Source organism: Haliaeetus leucocephalus, unplaced genomic scaffold (assembly GCF_000737465.1).
Source record: "Haliaeetus leucocephalus isolate CR32 unplaced genomic scaffold, Haliaeetus_leucocephalus-4.0 Scaffold517, whole genome shotgun sequence".
Taxonomy (NCBI): Eukaryota; Metazoa; Chordata; class Aves; order Accipitriformes; family Accipitridae; genus Haliaeetus; species Haliaeetus leucocephalus.
The window spans coordinates 4916023-4936984 of NW_010972953.1; the positions used below are offsets into that span (position 1 = coordinate 4916023).

Sequence of the window (20962 nt, forward strand, 5' to 3'; positions counted from 1 at the left end):
CGCCTCCCGTGCCGTGTCTCCGAGGGGCTGCTCTGTCTCTGCCCTGGCAGAGCTGCAGGGAGGATTTCAAACGGGTTGCAGGCGATTTTTGCATTTCCCAGCCAGACCTTGGGTAAGAAATGGCTGGCTCCTGCCTTTATCTGCTAGCACATGCTTCCTTCTCTCTGTGGTTTATCCACTGCTTCTAAAGCAGTTTGAATGTTTGCAGAAGAAGATATATTTTGGTTTTAATTTATTATGGGTTGTGATTGCTTGATTTCTATTTCAAAGCTTTAGGAAAATACGGTTTTGTCAGTAACTGAACACACTTGAATATTACATACTCAGCCACCTGCTAGTAACGAAATCAAGGTCGAAAATGAGACTTCCATTTTTTTGGTCAGTGTTTTTCCATATTCCACTTGTTTCAGGTGAGCTGATGTTTGGCTGCCCCTTGCCTGCTTCCAGCAGAAACCTGTCCTGCAGATGCAGAAGCTCAAAATTTCCAGAGTGCTGACCTGGAGAGCTGGAGGTGGTTGGGTTTTCAGGGCACAATGAAAACCTCTTGCAAAGCATTTCCTGTGATCTACTAACCAAGAGGATTAGATTTTTTTTTTTTTTAAGTAATTGCTTGAATAAATATCTCCATTCGAAACTTGCAGGCCCCCTGGCAAGGATTTGAAACTTTAGTAGGCAAATGAATATAAACTCTTTTGCAGCCTGACAGCGTGTACCCGCAGCAGAAGTAAACCCGCAGCAGAAATAAACTGACTTAACCAGCCGGTAATTACCCACAACACGCTCCCTTCCATTCCTCCCTAATTGCTGGGGCTTTCTGGGAGCGCTGGCTGAGGCAGCACGCCCTGGGGGCAACAGGCTTTAAAATTGTCTTTTAAACCAAAACCACTAAGGATCTTAAAATCCTTTAAAGCTTTAGTGACTTGTGTTCTGTAGCTGAGCCAGGAGAGGTAAGCCCAAGCCTTGTTCTGCAGATGAGGGAAGCAAAGGCAGCAGGGTGAGCTGGGTAGAGAAGTGAAATGAGCTGGCCAAGGAGGGTGGGCTCCTCGCAAAGCCCGTGGAGAGCATGGAGGGTGCTTCAGAGGCAATTGGGAGCCCTGCAGAAAGCAAGCGGGGTTTTAGGGGTGGGAAATGTTCAGCGTTGCCTACTGATCTCAGTCATTTGCTAAGGGGGGAAAACTGGCCCAGGCAATGAGACCTGCTCCGTTGGGATGGAGCTTTTCCCTTTTTCACAAGATTTCCATGAAGAAAACTTGGCTGCCCTTTGCCTTCTTCCAAAGGAAATCTCTAGAGGTCCGGGAGTCCAAAGGTGTTTTGGCTGTAACCGTCGTCCTTACCAGTGCCAGACCAGCCATCCGCAATATCCAGTCCCTGCTCCTGGAGCAGGGGGATAGCGGCTCCTTCCCAGAGGCTCCAGAGCAACGAGGATCACTCACCAGTACAAACCAGTACAAACCATTGTTTCTAATGTGTTTATGCTGTGGAAGCCACATCCATCTGCCTGCAGGGCAGAAACCCTGATGGAGCGAGGTGCTGAGCGTTTGCTGGCCCAGGAGGAGCTGCAGTGCTGAGGACCACACTGGGGGTCACCTTCCCTCCGTGGCTCCAAACGATGCAGCTGCGGAGGAATTCCCTTCTCCACCCCAGAAATAGTCTGGGCTTCCTTCTTCCAGCTCACCAAGTCCAGATGCCGGTGGGTTTTCCCACCGGAGGCTGTTAGTGGGGAGGTGTGGGGTGACCAGCCATGGTGGCAATCCAGCTCCCCAGTCTTTGGACAGAAGTGGAGCATGTAAAGAAAGGAAACACTTGAACAATGGTGCATGTCTTATCTGCTCCAGGTACCCCAGGATCTCCTTGCAGAGAGTCCCTGTATGGTCTCTGCTGCTTCCCTTTGTCCTCGGGGGCTGGGCTGGGCTGGTGAAGTACCAAAAGGCCGGAGAAGGCAACGGCTGTCCCCAGCCAACTTTGCTATTTGCTCTAAGGTGACTTAGCAATCGGCCTTGCCTTCCTGTTTAGCTTTCTTGCAGCACACTGTTAAACTAAAGCAACAAACTTGTACAGTCAGCATCTTGATAACTAGGGCACTGTCAATCCCTAAATAATTACTGAGCTGTTGCGTGTTCCCCGTGATTGGTGTTTCTGGGAACAGGGTGTTTGGGTTCAGCTCCTGGGTTCCTCTCTCAAGGAAATTTTGCCTCTCCTTTGCCACCCTTTTCTCAACAAATATCCTAAGGAGCCTAGCTGCAGCACTGCTGTGTGCCCAGGTAAACCCCTGTAAATTAGCCAGCACGGGAAAAACCCTCCTACAGTCATATTTCCTTGAAGAACAAGCACTGCTGAGCTCAAATTGGGACAAAACATGAGACCTCAAGCGTTCTTGGGTGAGGCTTGTGGGACAAAAGGACTTGAGATGCTGAAGCTGCTTTGGCACTGCCTGGTATCACCCATTTCTGGCACAAAAGGGAAAGTACAAGCCCCTGGCAGCTCAGAGGCAGTGGCAGGTCATCTCCTTTTGCCAGGCTGCTGTCAATGAGGGAAGATGCTGCTGACAGCCTGAGCCGGCTGCTGTGTGGGCAGGAGCATTGCAAACTGGCCAGGAAAAGTGCTGAGGCTGCAGGTAAGGCGCTGGCTGCCTCTAATCGGCCGGGATGGGCTGACCCAGGGCTGTGGAGCAGATGGGGGGTTGCGTGCTGCTCCGTATTGCCGAGCGAGTGTACTGCCTGGCTCGGCGACCGCCGGGCCGTGCTCAGCTCCTCCTGTCCCTGCTCTGCACGCAGGGGCCGTAGTGCTGGCCAGCCCTGCCGGCTCCAGGGCAAATGTCCTTCTGGCACAGCCCTCGGTGTCTTCTGATGGGATATTTTTATATTAAATATTTGGCAGCATCTCCAGCCCATGTCTCGAGCTGGACCGCTGCCTGATGCACACCCACAGCCCTGGGGTCCCCAGGTCTATCTCAGCCTGTCCCCCTCGGGTCCAGAGCTTTCTGGGGAGCAGAAAGGGGAGAACAGAGGCAGCAACCCCCCCTTCTGCTTTGCTTACACCATGTTGCCTTCACTGCTGCAAAGCAAGAGATGGCTTTTCATCTCCAGGCTGATGTGTTCAGCCAGAGCAAACGCAGAGCTCGTGGCTTCAGGTAGCTGCAGCCCCAGTGCTGGCCAGGGACCAGGCATCACCTTGGCTCTTGCCCTGTTTAAGGCAGCTCTGGGCCTCTCTGCGGGGTGTGACGGGGCCAAAGGAGGAGGTGATGGACCTGGACCGGGGTGACAGGGGCATCTTTGGCCCCAGGGGAGCGTGGGGCCAGGCACCCCTGGGAGCAGGCACTACCTGGACCTCGGATCGGATGCCATTAAACCCCCAAATTGTTCCTCGCAAATGGCGCAAGTGCAAATACAGAAGCAGACACCTCGGGGTGGCCAGAGCTGCCCAGACCCCACACCCTCAGTTGCAAAACAACCCTAAAAATAGCACAGGGTGTTTGCAGGCTGCTGTGTACTGGAAAGGAGACAAGGATGAGGAGCAGCTGACCGGGGGGCATTTGAAACTCACTCTGTCCTCTCTCCCCGCAGCTGCGAGCGTGCCGTGGCGTGCCGGCCGTCGGCTGTGCCGCCAACACTGTGCTGCCGAGGCGCGCTGACATGTTCGCTTAATTGGCAGGAGCTCAGGTCCGGAGCCGGAGGAGGCTGTTGCCAGGCAAAACCCGAGTTGTTTGTGCAGCGACTCCCGTTTGCTGGACTTTGCCATGTGCAGGCTGTCAAGCAGCACCAGATTGTTATCAGCGCTGCTGTCTGGGGCTGTCTGTGGTTGTGGGATTTTATTTTTTCCTTCTTTCACCTTCTTTTATTGGGTTTGGTGTTTTGTTATTCAAATGGACAGGAGCTGGCGTGGGCCTTGTAGAGGATGGGAGGGGAAAGCTGCTCTGCAACTCTTGGGGCTTTTCTGCACTGGGTTAACCAAAGTGCTCCGTGCAAAGCTGGGGGGAGCCTTGGGGTGCCCTGGGGTGGCAGGAGGGGGGGACGCAGCGATTGCTCATGGCCACACAGAGCCACGGGACGGGCTCTGCCCGCAAGGTAAGACCAGGACAGTTGAGCCATTTTGAACAAACACCACCGCCCGCAAACGCACGGCGTGCCTTTTCCACCAGGTTTCTTTTCCCTTTGGCCCCGGGAAACATTTTCCGTGACTCCCTGTGTCAAAAGCTCGGGAAAGTGCCGCAGCCGGGCTGGGCAGAGGGAACCTCTCCTTCCCCTCGGAGCAGAGAGGGTGGGCGGAGTGTGAGACACCCCCTGCCCACGGGGACGGGGACGGGGACGGGGACGGGGCTCACGCTGCTGCCAGCCCGGGGGTCCGACCACGGTTCGCAGGATTCGCACCCGGCGGCCTCAACCGGCCGCCGCTCTAGGAACCGGCGGCGAACTACAACCCCCAGCATCCCCCGCGCCGCCTCTCCCTATTGGCTGACGGTCCCGCGTTGGCCACACCCTCTCTTCACCATTGGTCGAGACGCCGAGAGGGGGCGGGGCTACCTCCCTTACCCCTCCCGCCCACCGCCGCGCTATGAAAGCGGGCGCGGAGCGCGAAGAACCGGGGAAGGTTCTAGAGCCCGGGGGGGTGTCCGGGGATCCCCCCACCCCGCCCGGGGCCGTTCTAGAGCCTAGGGGAGGGGAGGGGGGGGGTTGTCCCGGAGCCATGCCCACCGCTTAAGCCCCCCGCGCTGCCATGCTGCTGGCCGGTTCGCCGTGCCCCCCCGCGGGACCGGAGGAATACCGGGGCTGCGGGGCCCGGCGGGGCGGCGAGGTAAGGGCTCGGTGCTCGCCTGCCCGGGGCGGTCCCGTTTTGCTTCTCCCTGGGATGGGATGGGGTGCTGTCACCGTGCAGGGCGGCCGGGGGGTCCCGCCGGGAGGGGCTGGAGGGGGCCTCGTGGCCCGTCCCCCCCCCCCCCCCCGCCGTGGTCGGTTGCAGGGAGGGGAGAAGCCGGGCTGCAAAAATAACCCTCGTTTACTTTGCAGCGAGCTTAAAAATAAGGGTGCTGGGGTGCGGGAGCAGGCTAGGGTGCTGGGAGCCCACCCAGGGCTCTCGGGGATGGGGTGGCCCTGTCCTGGCAAGGGGACGTTGGGGGGGGCTGGATGGGGAGGTGGCAGGGTCTGCCGAACCCTCCAGGAGCCGCGATGTGCGTGGGAGCCGGGCAGAGGTCCTGCCTGCAGGCGTGGGGCAGGAGGAGGAGGGAAACTGAGGCAGGAGCTGGCAACGGGATGTGCCCGCTGGGATAGGTGGTGGGAGGGTGGGGGGCTCCATCCAGTCATTCAGCTCATGCTGCCGTTCCCGGGCTGGGCATGGGATCTCTCTGATGTCCCCGTTAACCGCGAGGTCTGGGAAACCTCTCGCGTCGCCCAGGGCTTTTGCGTTTGGAGTCCAGTCTGCAAGGCTGGAGTCCTGAGGTGTCCGTGGAGCTTTGCAGGACCTCCCTGTCCTTCCCAGGCAATCGGACCGGTCTGCAAGTTGCCAAGTTTCCTGAAAAGTTGGGAATTGCCTCTATTTGTCAGACTTATTTTCCCCTCCGAAAAAAACATTTGCAGTTTTTCCTCTTGCTCCCTTCCCTCCGGCTTCCCCAGGGACAGCGGGATTGCTCTGCAGCTCAGGGCTTTGCTCGCGGGGAGTCGGTGGCTCCCCAGATAGCTGTGCCACCTCGGCGTAGCTGCAGGGATGGTTACTCCTGACATGGGCTGGAAGCTGGAAACCCTGGGACAGCAGGTGGGAAAGACCCCAGACAGCAGTGCTGCCAGGGAACTCCCTCCGGTACTTGTCCTGGCATGAGCTGAAGCCTGAAATCGGTGCTTTGGAGCAGGCTGGGGGAGGCCAGCGGTGGTGGGGATGCCTTAGACCTTGGCCGCTGACATCTAACAGGTACCACTGAAACTCCGTGGGCTGGGACGTTCGCACCCGCCGTGCAGGCGCCTCGGTTTTTTGTTCCTGTGTGCTGTGGCAGTGGGGTTTGCACCGCTGCAGGGCTGTCTGTTCAGCGGCAGCTCTGCTCTTCTCCGTGAAACTTCTTCAGGTTTTCAGGACGAGGTAGGGTGGGATTTGGGGACCCTGTTACCCTCCTCGCTGGAGCGTGGTGGCAGCTGGGTTTAGCTTTCCAGGAGCGGGTCTGGCTGGGGGTGCGGCGGGGGCAGCTCATGCCAAGGGGGTGGTACTCGCACGTTGGCTCCGTGCGTCAGTGGGGCCGAGCCCCAGCACTGGTCTCGCCCCCCAGTATGGCCCAGGGACAGCCTCCTGCCCGTTTTTTGGCAGGAGCACGGTTACGAGGGGCAAACCTGCTGTGCCAGGTGGCTGCAGTGGTGTTTGTTTAACCTCGCCTTATCAGGACTGATTTTCCAACACCTGACTAAGCACTGGCACCTGTGTGGGGTGGGGGGGGTGGCTCATTGCTTGGCATACCTGTTCTGCTCCCAGGGGATTAACTTCTTCCCCCAGTGTCTCTGTTGAGATCCTCTGCCTGCTCTGTGCCAGCTGGAGCCTGGGAGCAGGTTGTGCGGGTGGCACGGGTCAAAGCATCATCTCTGTGCCTCAGTTTCCCCATCAGCGGAAGCAGGAGGTGATACCCTACCCGGTGGCGGTGCGCCGAGGGTTAACTGCAGTGCTCCTGAGCATTGCTTAATGCAGCAAAACATAATGAGCCTCTACGTAGGGATGATTAAAATGCACCTTCAAAGGTCACCCTGAGCTGTCACCGAAAAGCAGCAGGGCGGGCTGGGCTCCCCGGCTGCTCGCTGCCTTTGGGGTTGGAAGTCCCGCCACCTGCGTCCCATGGATTTGCCTGCCAGGGTTCTCTCTGTTGCCGTCCCCTCCCAGGGATCCTCTTGGAGCACCAGAGCAGCTCTTTCTCCCCAAACTGTGAGTCAGCGCGGAGCCAGCTCAGCACCTGGAGCAGCGATGGCATGAGCCATGACATGGCTGTCACCCCCATGTCGCTTCCGTGGTGACTCAGGACCACCCCGTGCTCTCAGAGCGGTCGGAGCCGGTGGATGTGGGCACTGCTCCCTTTGCCAGGTCGGCTGCAGCCCGGTGCCGGCGAGTGCCCCTGGCGTGCCGTCACCCGCTGCCCGACACGTTGGGGAGCACGTGGCCGCGCTGGCAGCTGCTGCGTGGTCACCTCGTGCCATCCCACCCACACCCCTTCCCTGCTCGGGAGAGGGTGCCAGGCTGCACCCGCTGCCTCGGGGCTGATTTGGAGCCAGCTGGCAGGAGAAGGCACCCGCCGTCACCTGGGCTGTGCCCGGCTCCAGCTTTCGAGTATCTCTCCTAGCGAAGCTGGGCGGCAGCCCCGGGGCTTGTCCGTGGAAAAGACCCCTGGGAGAAGCGGCTCCCTGGCCCGTTGCTCCACGGCTGGAGAGCGGGACGTGCCGTCCTGCCGTCGGCACCCCTGCCCCGTGATGTGTCCCGTGTCCCGTCTCCCGCAGGTGAATCCCGGCAGCGGGAACTTCGCTGCCACCTCGTCGCAGCCTCTCCTGCCCAGTTGCAGGAGGCCGGGAGCACGGCACCGGGTGTGATGCCAGACGTTGAGCATGGGGGGAGAGAGCAGGTTTGGGGGGCAGAGCTGCCCTTTGAGCTTCCCCGTCATTAACGGGCTGGAAGGTGCGTGTCCGATCGTGCTGTCAGTTTTGGAAGGTGCCGCTGGGTGCTGTGCTTGCTTTTTTTCTGCATTGATGCTGTGGGTGCGGGGATAGCCGTACTTTGCCCACCCCGGGGAGCCTTTGACAGCCGTGGGCGGACGGAGGTAATGTGGGGAAGGGAGAAAGGGGGTCACTGGGAATTGCCTTGGTGCAATGTGGCTGATGTGATGAGGGGAGCATCTGCCTGGCTGAGCCGCGGGAGGGAGAAGCGCAGTAAAATGTGGGTCATACCTTTGCCCACCCCCTTCCCCCCCAGGACAGCAAGAGCCGTGGGGTCCTGCGGGAGCAGCAGCCTTGCAGATGATCCCAAGTGCAGCTCCCGCTTCGGTCAGTTCACCCAGTAACTGGGGTGCTGCGGGAGCAAGGCTGTCCGCTTCCAGTGGTGAAGAGTGTGTGAGCACCCGCAGCCGCTGGGACGGGGTGCCCGGCTTCCTCCGTGTCCCCAGCGGTGTGAGCGGGGGGTCACCGGTGGCCATCGCCTGCCCTATGCGTCCCCCCCTGCCACGTCTCTCCTTGCACCCAGAGCAAAGCAGGGTGCGGGTCTCTGCTGGCCGACGCATCCCTCTGGATGGGCCATGGGACCTTTGCCGTGTCCGACACCGTGGGCATGGCTGCTGCCGCCTCCGGTTCTCCGTGACACCGCTGCTCCCCGCTGGCTTGTGTGCCATGGGATGGAACAGGGTGGTCCTGGGCATCCCGGGGGGGGCTCAGACCCTGCCAGCTCCCTGAGTGGGCAGATCCTGACCCCAGGCTTGCATCCTGCCTGCATGGTTGGTGCTGGGCTCCCATTCAAAAGTCCCAGCAGAGGTGACCGAGCGCAGCCTGTGCTCGGGGACAGGTCCCGACCTCACGGTGCCAGCCTGGCTCCTGCTGGCAGAGGGACCCGGGGAATTTCTGCTGGGAATGGGAAAAGGAGGCTGGTGTTTCCCCACCCGGAGTGGGGGCCCTGGGCACCTCCTCTGCGGTGGGCAATGGGTGCCACCGCTGGCACCTGTATCCGGAGCGTGGGTTGGAGGAAGCAATGCTGTGGGCGTTCGTCTGCTGGATGCCCTTTCTACTACCGCTGCCCCGTCTCGGTCCTTATTTCACGTAAGCGCCGTGTCCCCCCTGTATTTGGGGGGACCATGCACCAGCCCCCTTTTCCCCTCGCCTCCATCCCAGGGCTGGGAGCGCTTGAACCCTTTTCCACTCTTTTCTTCCAGCCCCAAACCAGGTTCTGGTTTCTCTGGAGGTGTTTTAGGGGGATTATTTTAGCTCTCGGGGCTGGGTGTTGCGTCCCTCCCCCGTCTGCGGTCGGTACCTGTGGGTGCTGCTGTGATGCAGGCAGAGAAATTTCCCCTGCGCTGTTGCAAACTTGCAAGCTGGTGGGATGCCGCGGTGCAAAAGTGGAGCGGGGGAGGATTCAGGCTCTGCTGCATCCCTGCGTTTCAGCTCCAGGGCTGGCTGGGGGGGGGGTCCCCATGGGCACCGAGCCACCCCTGCAGCAGGAGGGCTGGGGGGGGTCCTGGTCCCCTTGTGTTCTAGTTGGGGGGGGTCCTACTTGCAGCATCCCCATTGCTGCCCCTGGGTGCAGCCGGCCCCCACCTGCCAGCAGAGAGAAGATCTGCTGGGAGAAAATATAGCATGGAAACACTTGCTCTTCCCTGGGGAGCTGGGGGGGGGGGGGGGGGTGGGGCTTGGGGGGGGTCAGAAAGGGTCCGAACCCTGTGCTTGGAGCATGGAGAGCAGCAGCTGCCCTGTAACCAGGTGGTTCGTTTCTGGTTTAACTGTGTTAACAGATTTGGGGGGAAAAAAAAAAAAAAAAAAAAGCTGGTGGAGATGTTTATCGGCGTTTGTGCCTGGGGAGTGTTAGTGGGAACCCCGGGTGCTGTGTTTATGCTGGTGATTGCAAGCCGCAGTGCCTGGCTGCAGCCAGGGCCATGGTCAGATCCATGCTGCTGCGGGACCCCCCCCGGGCTCCAGTTTTCCCCTGTGTTTTCCCGTAGAGGTGGTAAACCAAGACCCAGCTCCGGTTTTCCCCTGTGTTTTCCCATGGCGGTGGTAAACCAAGACCCAGGTGCCAGAGATATCCCCGCTCTCCTGGCCCACGATGCCACAGCTCCGGTGTCCTGACACCGTCCCGGCGTGTCACACCTCCCGGGGGTGCAGAGCAACACCCCTGCCCGATTTCATCAGGCTCTGCCCAGCCTGACGCAAGGGTGCGGGGGCGATGGCCGCGTGTCCCCGTGGCCCGTGTGGGGTGACTGCCTGAGTCACCCTTTCCGGTGCTGCCGTACTCGTCCCGCCACCGCCAGTTGCTCGTTCCGGGGACGTTCGGTGACTCCCGGCTACCCCGGTGCCGGACTAAAGCTGCTGCTCTTTCCTTCCTAGGACACAGGGGTCGAAGTCCCCCAGCAGCTGGGGAAGGGTCCCAGTGCCTTCATCCCCCTGGGAGAGGTAAGGGTGGTGGGGATGGTCTTGGGTGGGTGCGTCCCTCCCTGCTGGGGGGCTCCTCCACCCCTCCCTGCCCTGGGTGGGGGGGACAGGGGGCTGTTAAGGATGGGTTCTCACCACCCCCACCCCCCCTCCAGTTGCTAATGCCCAGTTGGGGTAGGGCTGGGATGGGGAAGGGTCACCCAGCTGGGGGGGTATCCCTGTGGCAGTGGGGGGGGGGGGTGTCTTGTTTTAGAGGATGGGGGGAGCAGGTGTGTTGTTTTACCTCGGTGTTTTCCTGCCCCAAGTCCCTGCCTGTGCCTCAGTTTCCCCACTCATCCAAACGCGGCTGTCTTTCCCCTGTGCTGCAAAGGTAGCCCACCTCCTGCCCTGCCCACCCCACCCCAAAAACTGTGCCCTGAAATCCCCAGGACTCCCCATGCCAGAGCACCCACAGCCCTATCTCAGCACCCAGCATCGGTGTCCCAGATGGTTCCTCCTTCAGCAGAGATAGCGACATGGTTTCGTCACCGCAGTGGGGGTGGAGAGGCTGGGGGGGGCAGCTGAGCCCCATCTCCTCCCCGCTGCACACCAGCGTCCAAATAAACAACCCAACGCTGCGGACTGAGCCGGACGGGCTGTGCGGGGTCCGACATGGAGACCCCCCATCACACCCAGCCCCCCGGGACTGGGAGGGAGGAGATGGGCAGTGGGGGCTGCCGGCGGTGTCCGTACCGGGCGGCAGGGAGGAGGCTGGGCACCACCTCCGATGGGGTGAGCGTCTGATGGGGTGGGATGGGTGCTCTGGGGTGGGATGGGTGCCCCTGGATGCCTGGGTCCTGCTAGCCACTGATGCTTGACGGAGGGGTCTCCCTCTAGGTTGGGGGGAGCTGTTGGGAAGAGTGGGGGGCTGCAGCACACAACCCTTCACCACCCTCCTCTCCCCACCCCGGCAGATCCTGCAGGAAGGTGTGGAGAGCAGCTTACGCCAGCTCCTCATCGAAGCCTTCGTCTCGGCGGGCAGGGTGGACAACATCACCATGGTCATGGGGCTGCACCCCCAGTATCTCAGCAGCTTCTGGAAGACCCAGTACCTCCTGCTGCGCATGGACGGGCCCCTGCCCTACCACAAGCGCCATTACATCGCCATCATGGTGAGGATGGGGGTCCCATGGGGTTACGTGTGGTCCCAGCACCTCCGCGGGGTTTTTGCCCGCAGGCAGGAAGGCATTTGGGACCCCAGAGATGCCCCCCCCTCCCCAATCTGTGGTCCCAGAGGCTTGGAAGCCCCTTTGGGGTTGGTCCCGTGGTGCCCACCCAGGGTACCCCAGCACCCCCCTCCCCTCCAGAGCCCCTGAGGACCAGCATTGATGGGAGGGGGTGGGCAGAGACCCCCCTCTGGACTCATATCCCCAGGGAAAACCCTGCAGGAGCGGTGGCAGCTCCCTGCCTTGGCTTCTCCAAGGGCTTGTAGGAGGGTTGTGGGGGGTCCCTGGCCGGTGCCGGGGGCTGAGTGCCCGGCTCTCCCCGCAGGCAGCAGCTCGGCACCAGTGCTCCTACCTGGTGGGCTTGCACATGGAGGAGTTCCTGCGGGTGGGGGGCAACCCGGCGTGGCTGCAGGGGCTGCACTATGCCCCCCAAAAACTCAGGAACCTCAATGAGATCAACAAACTACTGGCGCACCGACCCTGGCTCATCACCAAGGAGCACATCGAGGTGAGAGCTGATGCTGCTGGTGCAGATCCCCCCCCAAAACCACACTCGATTTGGGGGGCTTGACCCCAGGGACCCCATCCCTGCTTGCTCAAGCCCCCCACCCCCCAGGTTTAACCCTTTCAGGGCTGAGGACATCTCTGAGTCAGAGGGCAGGGTCTGCACTGCTCCCGATGGATGGGGAAGGGGTGACTTGTCCCCCCACGGCTGGGGACTGTCCTGCTGTGACAGCAGCTGGCTTATGGGGGAGGCACATCCCAAACACCCTCCTGTCTCCCTGCCCTTGGCTTACCCTGGCTCTGGGGTGCTGTGGCGGGGTACGGTGCAGCGAGCAGAGGGGCTGGGGGGGCGTCTTTCCAACCCCGTGTGCTTTGCAGGCTCTGCTGAAAACGGGGGAGAACAGTTGGTCGCTGGCGGAGCTGGTGCAGGCCCTGGTGCTCCTCACCCACTACCACTCGCTCGCCTCCTTCGTCTTCGGCTGCGGCATCAACCCCGAGGAGGACCAGGATGGGGGGCACGGCTGCTGGCCCCCCTCACCCCACAGCGACAGCAGCCCTGCCTCTGATGATAGCATGGGGGGCTCTGGGGTAAGGGGAGGGGGGGCTTTGCCTTGCAGGTGTGGGGATGTGGGGTGGGAAGGGAGGGCATGGTGGGGTGCTGGACTGCTTTATGGTGCTTCCCCAGGGAATTGCCCCAAGGCCTTTTATTGGGAACAGCAGGTGCTTTAGGGCCGCCTAGTAGCATCCTCCGCGCAGTAGCATCCTCCGCGCAGTAGCATCCTCCGCGCAGTAGCATCCTCCGCGCAGTAGCATCCTCCGCGCAGTAGCATCCTCCGCAGGGCTTCCCCCTCCTCCCAGTCCCCAGGATGAGGCACGGAGGCAGCTGGGAGCCGGGTAGGACAAACCCAGAGGCAAATGCTCTTTAGAGCAGCCCTGGGGCTGCTCCAAGTGACAGCAGAGCTGAGAGCGGCCCCATGCTGCTCTGGGCTTGCAACCCTTCTGCAACCTTGCTCAACCTGGGGCAGCATTGACTCTGCCCTCTGCTTTGCCAGGGCAAAGATGCCATGCAGGAGGTGGAGGTGCTGATGGAAAGGATGAAGCTGCTGCAGGAAAGCCAGCTGGAGGAGGAGGGGGTCACGCAGGAGGAGATGGCGACGCGCTTTGAGCTGGAGAAAACGGAGAGTTTGCTGGTCACTCCCTCGGGTGAGGAGGTGCAGGGGTGCAGCTGGCTAAGGATGGGGTCCCAATGGGTTGGGGCGGGGGAAGGAGCCAGCGTCTGCCCAGGGAGGAGCAGGATCAGGCCCCCAGCTGCAGGGCTGGCTCTGTTTGGGATCATACCGCGTCGCTCACAGCTGCTGCGGTGGTGCCTTGTAGATATTGCGGATCACTCCCTGCAGTCCAACGTCCTCTGCTTCGTGGAGGACCCCGAGTTCAGCTACAAGGACTTCACGCGGAGGGGTGAGCAGGCGCCCCCCACTTTCCATGCCCAGGTGGGTGCTTGCGGTCCCGTGCCGGCCAGAGGGGAAGGGGTGGCAGGTCCTGCTTGTCTTGATGGGGGGAGCAGTGGGGCTCTTTCCAGGGTCTTGGCATTGCACAGACAGCGTGGGTGCAGAGGGTGAAGGGCTGGGACCAGGCTGGAGCTGTCTGAGCAGTGCAACCAGATGCTAATAGTTGGGGGGCTCAACATGGGGGGGGGACACCCCAGCTTACGTCCCTGCCTTTGAAGATGTCCTGGTTTCAGCTGAGATAGAGTGCATCAAGCCCCTACCCCAGCATCTTTTCTCCGGCAGGATTACACCTGGGAGGACCACGGCTACTCGCTGATCAACCGCCTCTACCCCGACGTGGGGCAACTCCTGGACGAGAAATTCCAGGTCGTCTACAACCTGACGTACAACACCATCGCCATGCACTGCGGCGTGGACACATCCATGCTGCGCAGAGCCATCTGGAACTACGTCCACTGCGTCTTCGGCATCCGGTAGGTCCCCGAGCTGTGGCCGAAGCCTGTTTTCCACCCTGGGTAGAGCCCACGAGTGGGTCCAGCCTGGGAGCCTGTGATTTGGTCTTGGTGAGATTGTAGCTGCTGCTTAGGCTAAGGCAAAGTGATGCTGTTGGGGGGCTCAGCTTAGGTCCAGAAAGAGCCTGGGGTGTGCGAATGGGCAGGGGTTAAGCCCGAGGGTAACGCACCCTCCTCTCTCCCTTAGCTATGACGACTATGACTACGGGGAGGTGAACCAGCTCCTGGAGCGCAGCTTGAAGGTCTACATCAAGACGGTGGCTTGCTACCCGGAGAAGACGACCAAGCGGATGTATACGCAGTTCTGGAGACACTTCAAGCACTCAGAGAAGGTGCTGGCCCATCCCTTTCCCTCCTGGCAGGGTGTGGGGGGATGCTGAGCCCCCCCCGTGCCCTGACCCCGCTCTCCATGTGTAGGTTCACATCAACCTGCTCTTGCTGGAGGCTCGGATGCAGGCGGCTCTGCTCTACGCCCTGAGAGCCGTCACCCGCTACATGACCTGACCGGCCTTTGCTCCCTCCTCCTCCTCCTGCCCCAGGTTTGGGGGAAAGGCTGGTGGGAGCTGGTACCCTAAAGACTTTGCTGGAATATTGTCTCCCCCCCGTTAAGGGGGCTGGAGTTGTGGAAGGAAAGAGGGGGCTTCCCTGCCCCTCATCCCAGGAGAGGGGACCCCCAAGAAGCTGTCAGTGCTGGGAAAACACCGGAGTGCTGCCCGGGGCTTGGCAGAGCTGGGGGTGCTCGACCGCTCCGTGCCTTTCTCAGGGGGAGCCCAAATGAATCCAAATTGGGGTGCTCGTGGATGCTGCCTTTACCATGCAGTGCTGGTGTTACACCTCTGTGCCACCTCCTGGCACCAAGACTGCCGCCACGGAGGGCTGCCCTTGTGCCAGGGATCACCAGAGGGGGTCGTGGGCTTTGCCGCTGCTTTTTGGGGTCTCATCGTGCTGGAAGACATGCAGCTGCTGGTGGGGATGCTGCCCTCGCACACCCTCCCCACCTCTCTGGCTCGCCCCCAAGGAACGCGCCGCAGGAGTGGTGGGAAGGATCCGGCCATCCCGTCGCCCAGCCGGGCAGCCCCCAGTGCCACTCGTCTCCCAGCTGAGTCCCCCCCATGTTGGGGTCTGCGTGGCTGGGGGAGAGACTGCGGCTCCGCAACTCCTCCCTGCCCTGACCTGGGTGTTTCTGTTGCCTTCAGCGCCTGCTGTGACATGGGGACATCCCCTCCGTGGCTGGGGGTGTGCGCGGCCCCTCGCCGCTCCTCTCCGTGGACCCTGGCACGGCCGGACCCCAGCCCAGCGCTCGTATCGGGGCTGGCAGGGCTGCAGGAGGGGTTAAGCTCTGCCTGCCCGAGCCCCTGCAATTTGGAATGTGAAGTGCCTCTTAACCTGGGTCCCAGGGCAGGAGCAAGGTGAGGGTAGGAGTGCCTGCGGGGTGTTTTACACCTTTTTTTGCATCATTTTTCAGCCCCTGGCGCATCTCTGCTGCCTCAACCTTCATGGTTGAGGTGGGGAGCTGTGTTGGGGCACAGGGCTGCCTGGGGCTGCCCTCCTGCCTGCTGTGAAGGTGATGGGGTGGGACATGGGGTGGCTGGAGCTTGACCCAAATGTGCCAGAGCATTTCCCAGCGGCGCGGGTCGCCGGGGAGGTGCCTGGTTGGGAGAATCCTGCTCCTGGCTCTGCTGGAGCGTGGGTCCGGGTCCAGCAGCATCGCCTGCCACTCAGCCACCCTTGGTTTGTCTCAGCTGAACCGTAGCTCCAGTTAAGTTATTTCTGTATTTTTTTTGGGTGTATTTACTCCTGACTGGGCAGGGAAATGCCACTGTGACTTTGCTACAGATCTTGTTTGAAAAAATAAAGTTGTTCGGTTTTTTTTCTTTTTCTGTTTTTCTTTTTCCAAATCTCTGCAGGGCAGCGCTGCCAAGCAAGCGGGTGTGAGATGCAGCTTCCCTTTGCCCTTGCTCAGCCCCAGGGACTGATCCTGCATAGCACAGTATGGGATGGGGGTGTCCCACCGTTCTGGGGGTGCCTGGGAGCAGTCCTGGGTTGTCCAAGGGGGCAAATGGGGCGGCCTTGCAGTGACCATTCCCAGCCTCTCCTGCATGTAGCACCCTCCCAGAAAGCCAGGATTTGGGGCACCGACACTCGTCCCAATGTGGGACGCACATGTCCCATGGGATGCACTGGTCCTGCTGCTGGGATGGAGCTGAGCAGGCTGCAGTGGAGCTGGGAGGGGGGTGAAGTGGCACTAGGGCCACCCCAGCCCCGTGATATGGAGCCCAGCACTTATCAGGGTGCAGGCAGGAGCCCCTGGCAGCTGCCGATATGATCCCCAAGGAGGGCTTGCCTGTCCCCCTGCTCCAGCCCTGTCCCTGCAGACCGAGACGCATCCCTGCGCTGCGTGCCTGAAAAGCAGCAAGGAGCCAGATCCTGGCTCCGGGGGCTGTCTGGACCCTCCAGCCCCTGCAGACAGGCAGGACCTGCCGTGCTGCCCGTCTGAGTGGGGCACATGGGGCTGGGGGCAGCAATGCTGGATGGGGCTCAGGCACTACTGGCATGGTAAGGGTTTGCTGGGGGTTTATAGGGCAGAGCCTCTATTTGCATCATGCCCAGGGAAAAAGTGCTCTTGGGGCAGCTCAACGGCACTGGGGAAACTGAGGCAGGAGGGTGGGTCTCGGATTTGCCGGTCATGCCAAAGTCCCTGGGCTGGAGTCCCCATCCAGGCGTCTGTCCAGGTCCTCTTTGCATGACGGATGACTGCAGGCGGGTTTAGCAAATGTCTCGCAGAGGAGAACTGCAAAAACCGCAGGTAAAGGTTAGCTTAATGCTTCCAAGGCACCAGAAAACCCCCTGGGGTGCAGGGGGGGGGCCCTGCCTGTGCTTGCTGGGCTTGCAGGAGGCGTCAGCCGGGGCTGAGCAGTTTTCCTGCGCTGAGTCACAGCTTCCAAATATTTCCCAGCGTGTTTTTCCAGCCCTGGCCGAGGAGGCTGAGCCACCGATGGTGCCTTAGGGCTGCAGAGGAAAAAAGCAAAGCTCCCCCCCTCAAGTGCTGTATTTTTAGGGTGTCACCCTGTAACATCCAGCCAGTGAGGGGACAACACCATGTGGGGACCTGGGGGTGCATGAGACCCCCCAGGATCCCTAGGGGAGCCCCTGCCAGGGTAAGAGCTCCCTGCCCCAGGGGGTGGTGGGTTTATTCCCCAAATATACTGGGAACGGCAACCATGAGGTTGTTTTTAAGTGAGTCTAGCATGATTTTAGGGAGGGCGCTTTGAGATTTTTAATGCTAGTGGCTTTTCTACTGTATACATAGAGGCGTCTGGCTGCGGGGTCTCGGGGACCTGGTGTGGCTGGAGGTCTTTGTGGGATGGCACCGGCAGTTCAGCTGCAAAGAGGGGAAAATTGTGTTTGTGTGTTGGTTTTTCAAAAGAAATGAGAAAATGGCATCTTTTAGAGGCAGCTCAATGACAATCATTAGAGAAGGGTCAAGTCAAGGGGGAGATTCTGTCCGAGGAGGGATTTTTTTCCTGCTGCCTTCTGGCTTTCTTTGAGGCATGCAAAACATTTTGTTCAAATGGAAGAAATCCTCCAAGTAAAGGCGCCGTTTCTGGTCTCTAAGCCATGCTGGGAGGGGCTGAGCCTTTGGGGAAAGAAAAAAAAAGAAGAAAATCCTTCTTTGCTGCAGTTTCACCCTGGTGCATCTGGTGAAAACAGCACCAGCATCTCGTGGGGTCACTGCTCTGCATCCCCACTCAGTCTTGCTTTTCCCAGCAATATCAAATAACCAGGATGAGACTGAGTCCAACCGGGTGTGAGGACACCCAGGGAGCAGCAATGCCCCCCAGCACCCAAACTACAGCCCTGCAAACTCAGGCCAGGCTCATATTTAAACCCCAGCGCCTGGGTGATGCATCAGCAATTGCAAACCCATCAGGAATGGCGACCGGTTTACAACACCCGAGCAAGCGGTGTCCGGCGTGAGTCAGCGCCTTGCGATGATTTTCTCGGCTCTGGGTGCTGTGGGGCAGGTGGAAGGAGGGCTGCGAGCGTGGGGCTGCGCCGCGGCAGCAGCTGGGAGAGATTTTGGCTTGGGCAAGGCTCCAAGCAGCCGGCTGGAGCTGGGTGCGTTGCTCGCTTGCACGGTGCATGATTTGCATGGTGGTTTGGTTTGGGGAGCAGAGGGCATGAGCTCAGGTCACCTCCTCTTGTGCTTAAAAATATATATATATGTACATGTATTTTTATTTTTATATATATATGTATAAATAAAGTGTATATATATACACAGAGATATATATATCTGTGCTTTCAGGGTGGCTGGCAGCAGCCCAAGCTCCAGCACCCCTCTGTACCAGCCCAGCATCCCCGGTGCACCAAGGTTTTCTCCCCCAGCAACGGTTTGCACCCCAGTGCCGGTGGCATTGCCCACCCAGCAGCAAGGAAGGGACGATATCTGTTTGTGTGACTTTCTCTTGTTTCTGCTGGTCTCCTGCTGTGTTTGCAAGAAGATGTGGAGTGACCCGGTCGGGGTGGGATGCCAGCTCCGTGCCCATCATCCACCCCATCTTTGCTGCTCCTCTGCCCCTCTCCTCCGTTGAGGCCCTATTTAGACACCTCCCAGGCGGTGTGCGTGTGGATGTTACAGCCTCACGTTAAAGCAGAGGGAAAAGGGTGCTCGTGGACCCAAGGGGAGAGCCCGTGGGCTGCTCGGGAGCCCCCAGCTCCCTCGTCCCCAGGGTTCAGCCCAGGAGGGAGCTGGTGCCTGGAGCCAGCGCTGCCCTGAGCCTCGCTCAGGGAGCTGCAAAGCAGGAAGGTTCTTGAAAGTGTTATTTTTAATCCCTTTTTTTCCGTCCTACAGTCTTGCAAAGCTTGGCCTTAGCATCCAGTCCCAGATTAGGCTCCAAATTTTCCTCCCTGGTTGCCCCAGTTTTATTTTAAATCCGCAAAGGGTTTACCACCGGCACTCGGCGCTTCTCCAGACAGATGACCGCCAGCAGCAAGAGCACCCGGGAAGGACCAGTCCCTTGCTTTATTTTTCTCTCCATTTTTCTGCTATAGCGTCAAATAACTCAGGGCTGAGCCGGCGCCGTGGGCCTCCTTTAACTCATCGCCTGGGTCACTGTGTCAGTTTAACTCCCTTCCTTTTTTCAGGTGGTCACAATTACAAACCAATAAATTCCTCACCCTGTGTTTAACCAAGGCCTGCAATTTGTATGCATATATATAAATTATCGGCAGCTTTCATTGTCTGTCTTGCAGGGCAGAAAGTGTGTTAATAATCTCCCTACCTGTAGCTGATAGTTATGATCCCAATGTATGTAATCTTTTTGCACTACACTTGCCCTCAATTTAAAAACATAACACGTTAGCTGTGTTTAAAATGCAGCAATGCAATGGGAAAATAATAATAATAATAATCATGGGCTGTGCTGAATGAGCGCTTTAAGGCTGATGGAGTCCAAAGTGCTTTGCAAAATGGGCATTACTGGGACTGAGCTGCCCTCGCCGTGCTGTAACATGGGGAGGGTGCAGCGGCATGGTGCCGTGCCGAGGGTCGTCTCTCGCCGAGCCTGGTGCCCGGCCAAGCTCCAGGAGGGATTTGAGCAGTCAGGAAAGTTCCCACCCTGGAAGTTGGCCAGGATGGGGCTCAGCCTGTGCAGGGGTTCCTGCAGGGCTGGAGATGAGGAGGGATATCTGTGCCCCGAGCATTGGCAGCTCGTTGCCGTATGGCTGCAAGCAGACACCTGGACCCACTGCATGGGCTGGAGATGGATAAATTCAGGCTGGAAAAAAAAGCAATTCTTCAAGCGTGAGGTGGATGTGGAGGTTCAGCTCAAGCGAGTGGTGGTGGCGGGTGCAGTTCTCTGCCCTGGCTTTGCCCAGCGCCTGTGTCCATAGAGCCGTGGGCAATCCTCCGTGTCTCCCGTGGGATCACACATTTCCCAGCAGTGAGCAGCTGCCTTGGCAAAGCCTCTGCCGTGGTCACCCCAGACTGCATGGAGTTGAGCCCTGCAGCCCCAGTGCTCCCAGTCCCTCCCAGTCTCTTGCCAGCAGTGGAGCCCCAGAGCTGCCCAGGGACCCTGGTGAGGGTTTTGCGAGGTGGTGAGTGGGAGAGAAGGGACCGGCCCCCAGTCGCTGCCTTAGCTCACGGGAACAGAATGTGTCCTGCCCATGGAGCCCAAAATATCCCCTGGCACCATCTGCGCCCGGCGCCAGCGCTGCTTCCTCACGTAACCCACACCGTGCCCAGCCCTGCCGGCCTGTGGCCGTGCCAGCGGGTCACTGCTGTGGGACCGACACCGTCATCAGGGTGCACACGTGGCGTTGCAGTTTCAGGACGCTGAGCGCTGCTTTTGCAGCCAGGTTTTACCTGGCTACGCCGCTTTGCAGCCGGCTATGCGCCAAGGTGGGCACCTTTGGGTCCCTGGAGTGCCAGGAGCCATCCCACGGGTGGCTGGGAGCCAGATTTCCTCCACAAGCCCCTCCAAAACCTCGATCCCTGCAGGCACAGAAGGAAAGCTTGGCAGGGTGGGAGCGGATGAGCGCCTGGCCCTCTGCTCCTTTGCAGCAGGTAATAAGCTGTTTGCTTTGGATTTAAGAGCGACAATTTGGCTGTCACCGGAAAGCCGACTTGCTGTCCTCGCTGGGGACAAACTGGGCTTATCCCGGGGGAAACTGTGGGCTCGGGGCACCGTGGGCTGTAAATTCCACCTGGCTGCTGGAGCATTTTAGTCCTTGAAAAGCAGCCAGGCAGCAGCGATGGCACGGTGGTGTGCGGGGAGCGCTGGGACGGGAGGCAGCCAAAATTCGTGATCGTGTCCCCGCGCCCTCAGCCAGGCTCTGGGGTGCCACCCAGCACCCCGAGCTCTGCGCCAGCCGGGGGGACGAAGCACCCCGATGGGTGCAAAGGGGGTCCCCATCACATGCCGCTGCAATAGAGGGGAACAAATCAGCTCCCCAGGCACCGCTTGCTGCTCACCCTTCAGCCCCTCGATTTCTTTGCCTGGCATCGGATTTTTCAGCCCCAAACCACCTCCGCTCCGGCGGCCGTTCCCAGCCCCGGTCCGAGGGGAACCTTCCCACCGCCGGGCGGGACCGGCCCGCGGCTGGTGGAGCCGGGGCTGCCTGGTCCCCGCCTGGCCGGTCCCCGCCTG

General features: G+C 60.0%; 2 protein-coding genes across 6 annotated transcripts in view; both read left to right on the forward strand.

Moving 5' to 3' along the window:
* Window positions 1-4698: 4698 nt before the first annotated feature.
* On the forward strand, window positions 4699-15680 carry SESN2 (sestrin 2). 2 transcript variants are annotated; one of them, XM_010576188.1, is made up of 10 exons: window positions 4699-4791; window positions 10038-10103; window positions 11036-11233; window positions 11613-11795; window positions 12170-12379; window positions 12844-12994; window positions 13166-13281; window positions 13582-13772; window positions 13999-14143; window positions 14229-15680. In XM_010576188.1, exons 1-10 carry the CDS (start codon window positions 4714-4716, stop codon window positions 14313-14315), a joined length of 1425 nt encoding a protein of 474 aa, XP_010574490.1. In that variant the 5' UTR covers window positions 4699-4713; the 3' UTR covers window positions 14316-15680. The 2 variants fall into 2 exon arrangements, with proteins under 2 accessions (XP_010574490.1, XP_010574491.1); XM_010576189.1 differs by lacking the exons at window positions 4699-4791; window positions 10038-10103 and adding an exon at window positions 10653-10853.
* Window positions 15681-15917: 237 nt separating this feature from the next.
* Window positions 15918-20962, forward strand: part of PHACTR4 (phosphatase and actin regulator 4) — a 79043-nt gene continuing 73998 nt past the window's right edge. For 2 of the 4 annotated variants that reach the window (XM_010576185.1, XM_010576187.1), the window contains exon 1: window positions 15918-16617. The gene's annotated coding sequence lies outside the window, so the exon portion shown is untranslated. The remainder of the gene's footprint in view (window positions 16618-20962) is intronic. The other 2 variants (XR_774909.1, XR_774910.1) reach the window with 2 other exon arrangements.

Coding starts and splice junctions, on each gene's coding strand:
- SESN2 (XM_010576188.1), top strand. CDS start 4,714: ATGCTGCTGGCCGGTTCGCCGTGCCCCCCCGCGGGACCGGAGGAATAC. Junction 10,104..11,035: donor CCTTCATCCCCCTGGGAGAG/GTAAGGGTGGTG, acceptor CCACCCCGGCAG/ATCCTGCAGGAAGGTGTGGA. Junction 12,380..12,843: donor ATAGCATGGGGGGCTCTGGG/GTAAGGGGAGGG, acceptor CTGCTTTGCCAG/GGCAAAGATGCCATGCAGGA.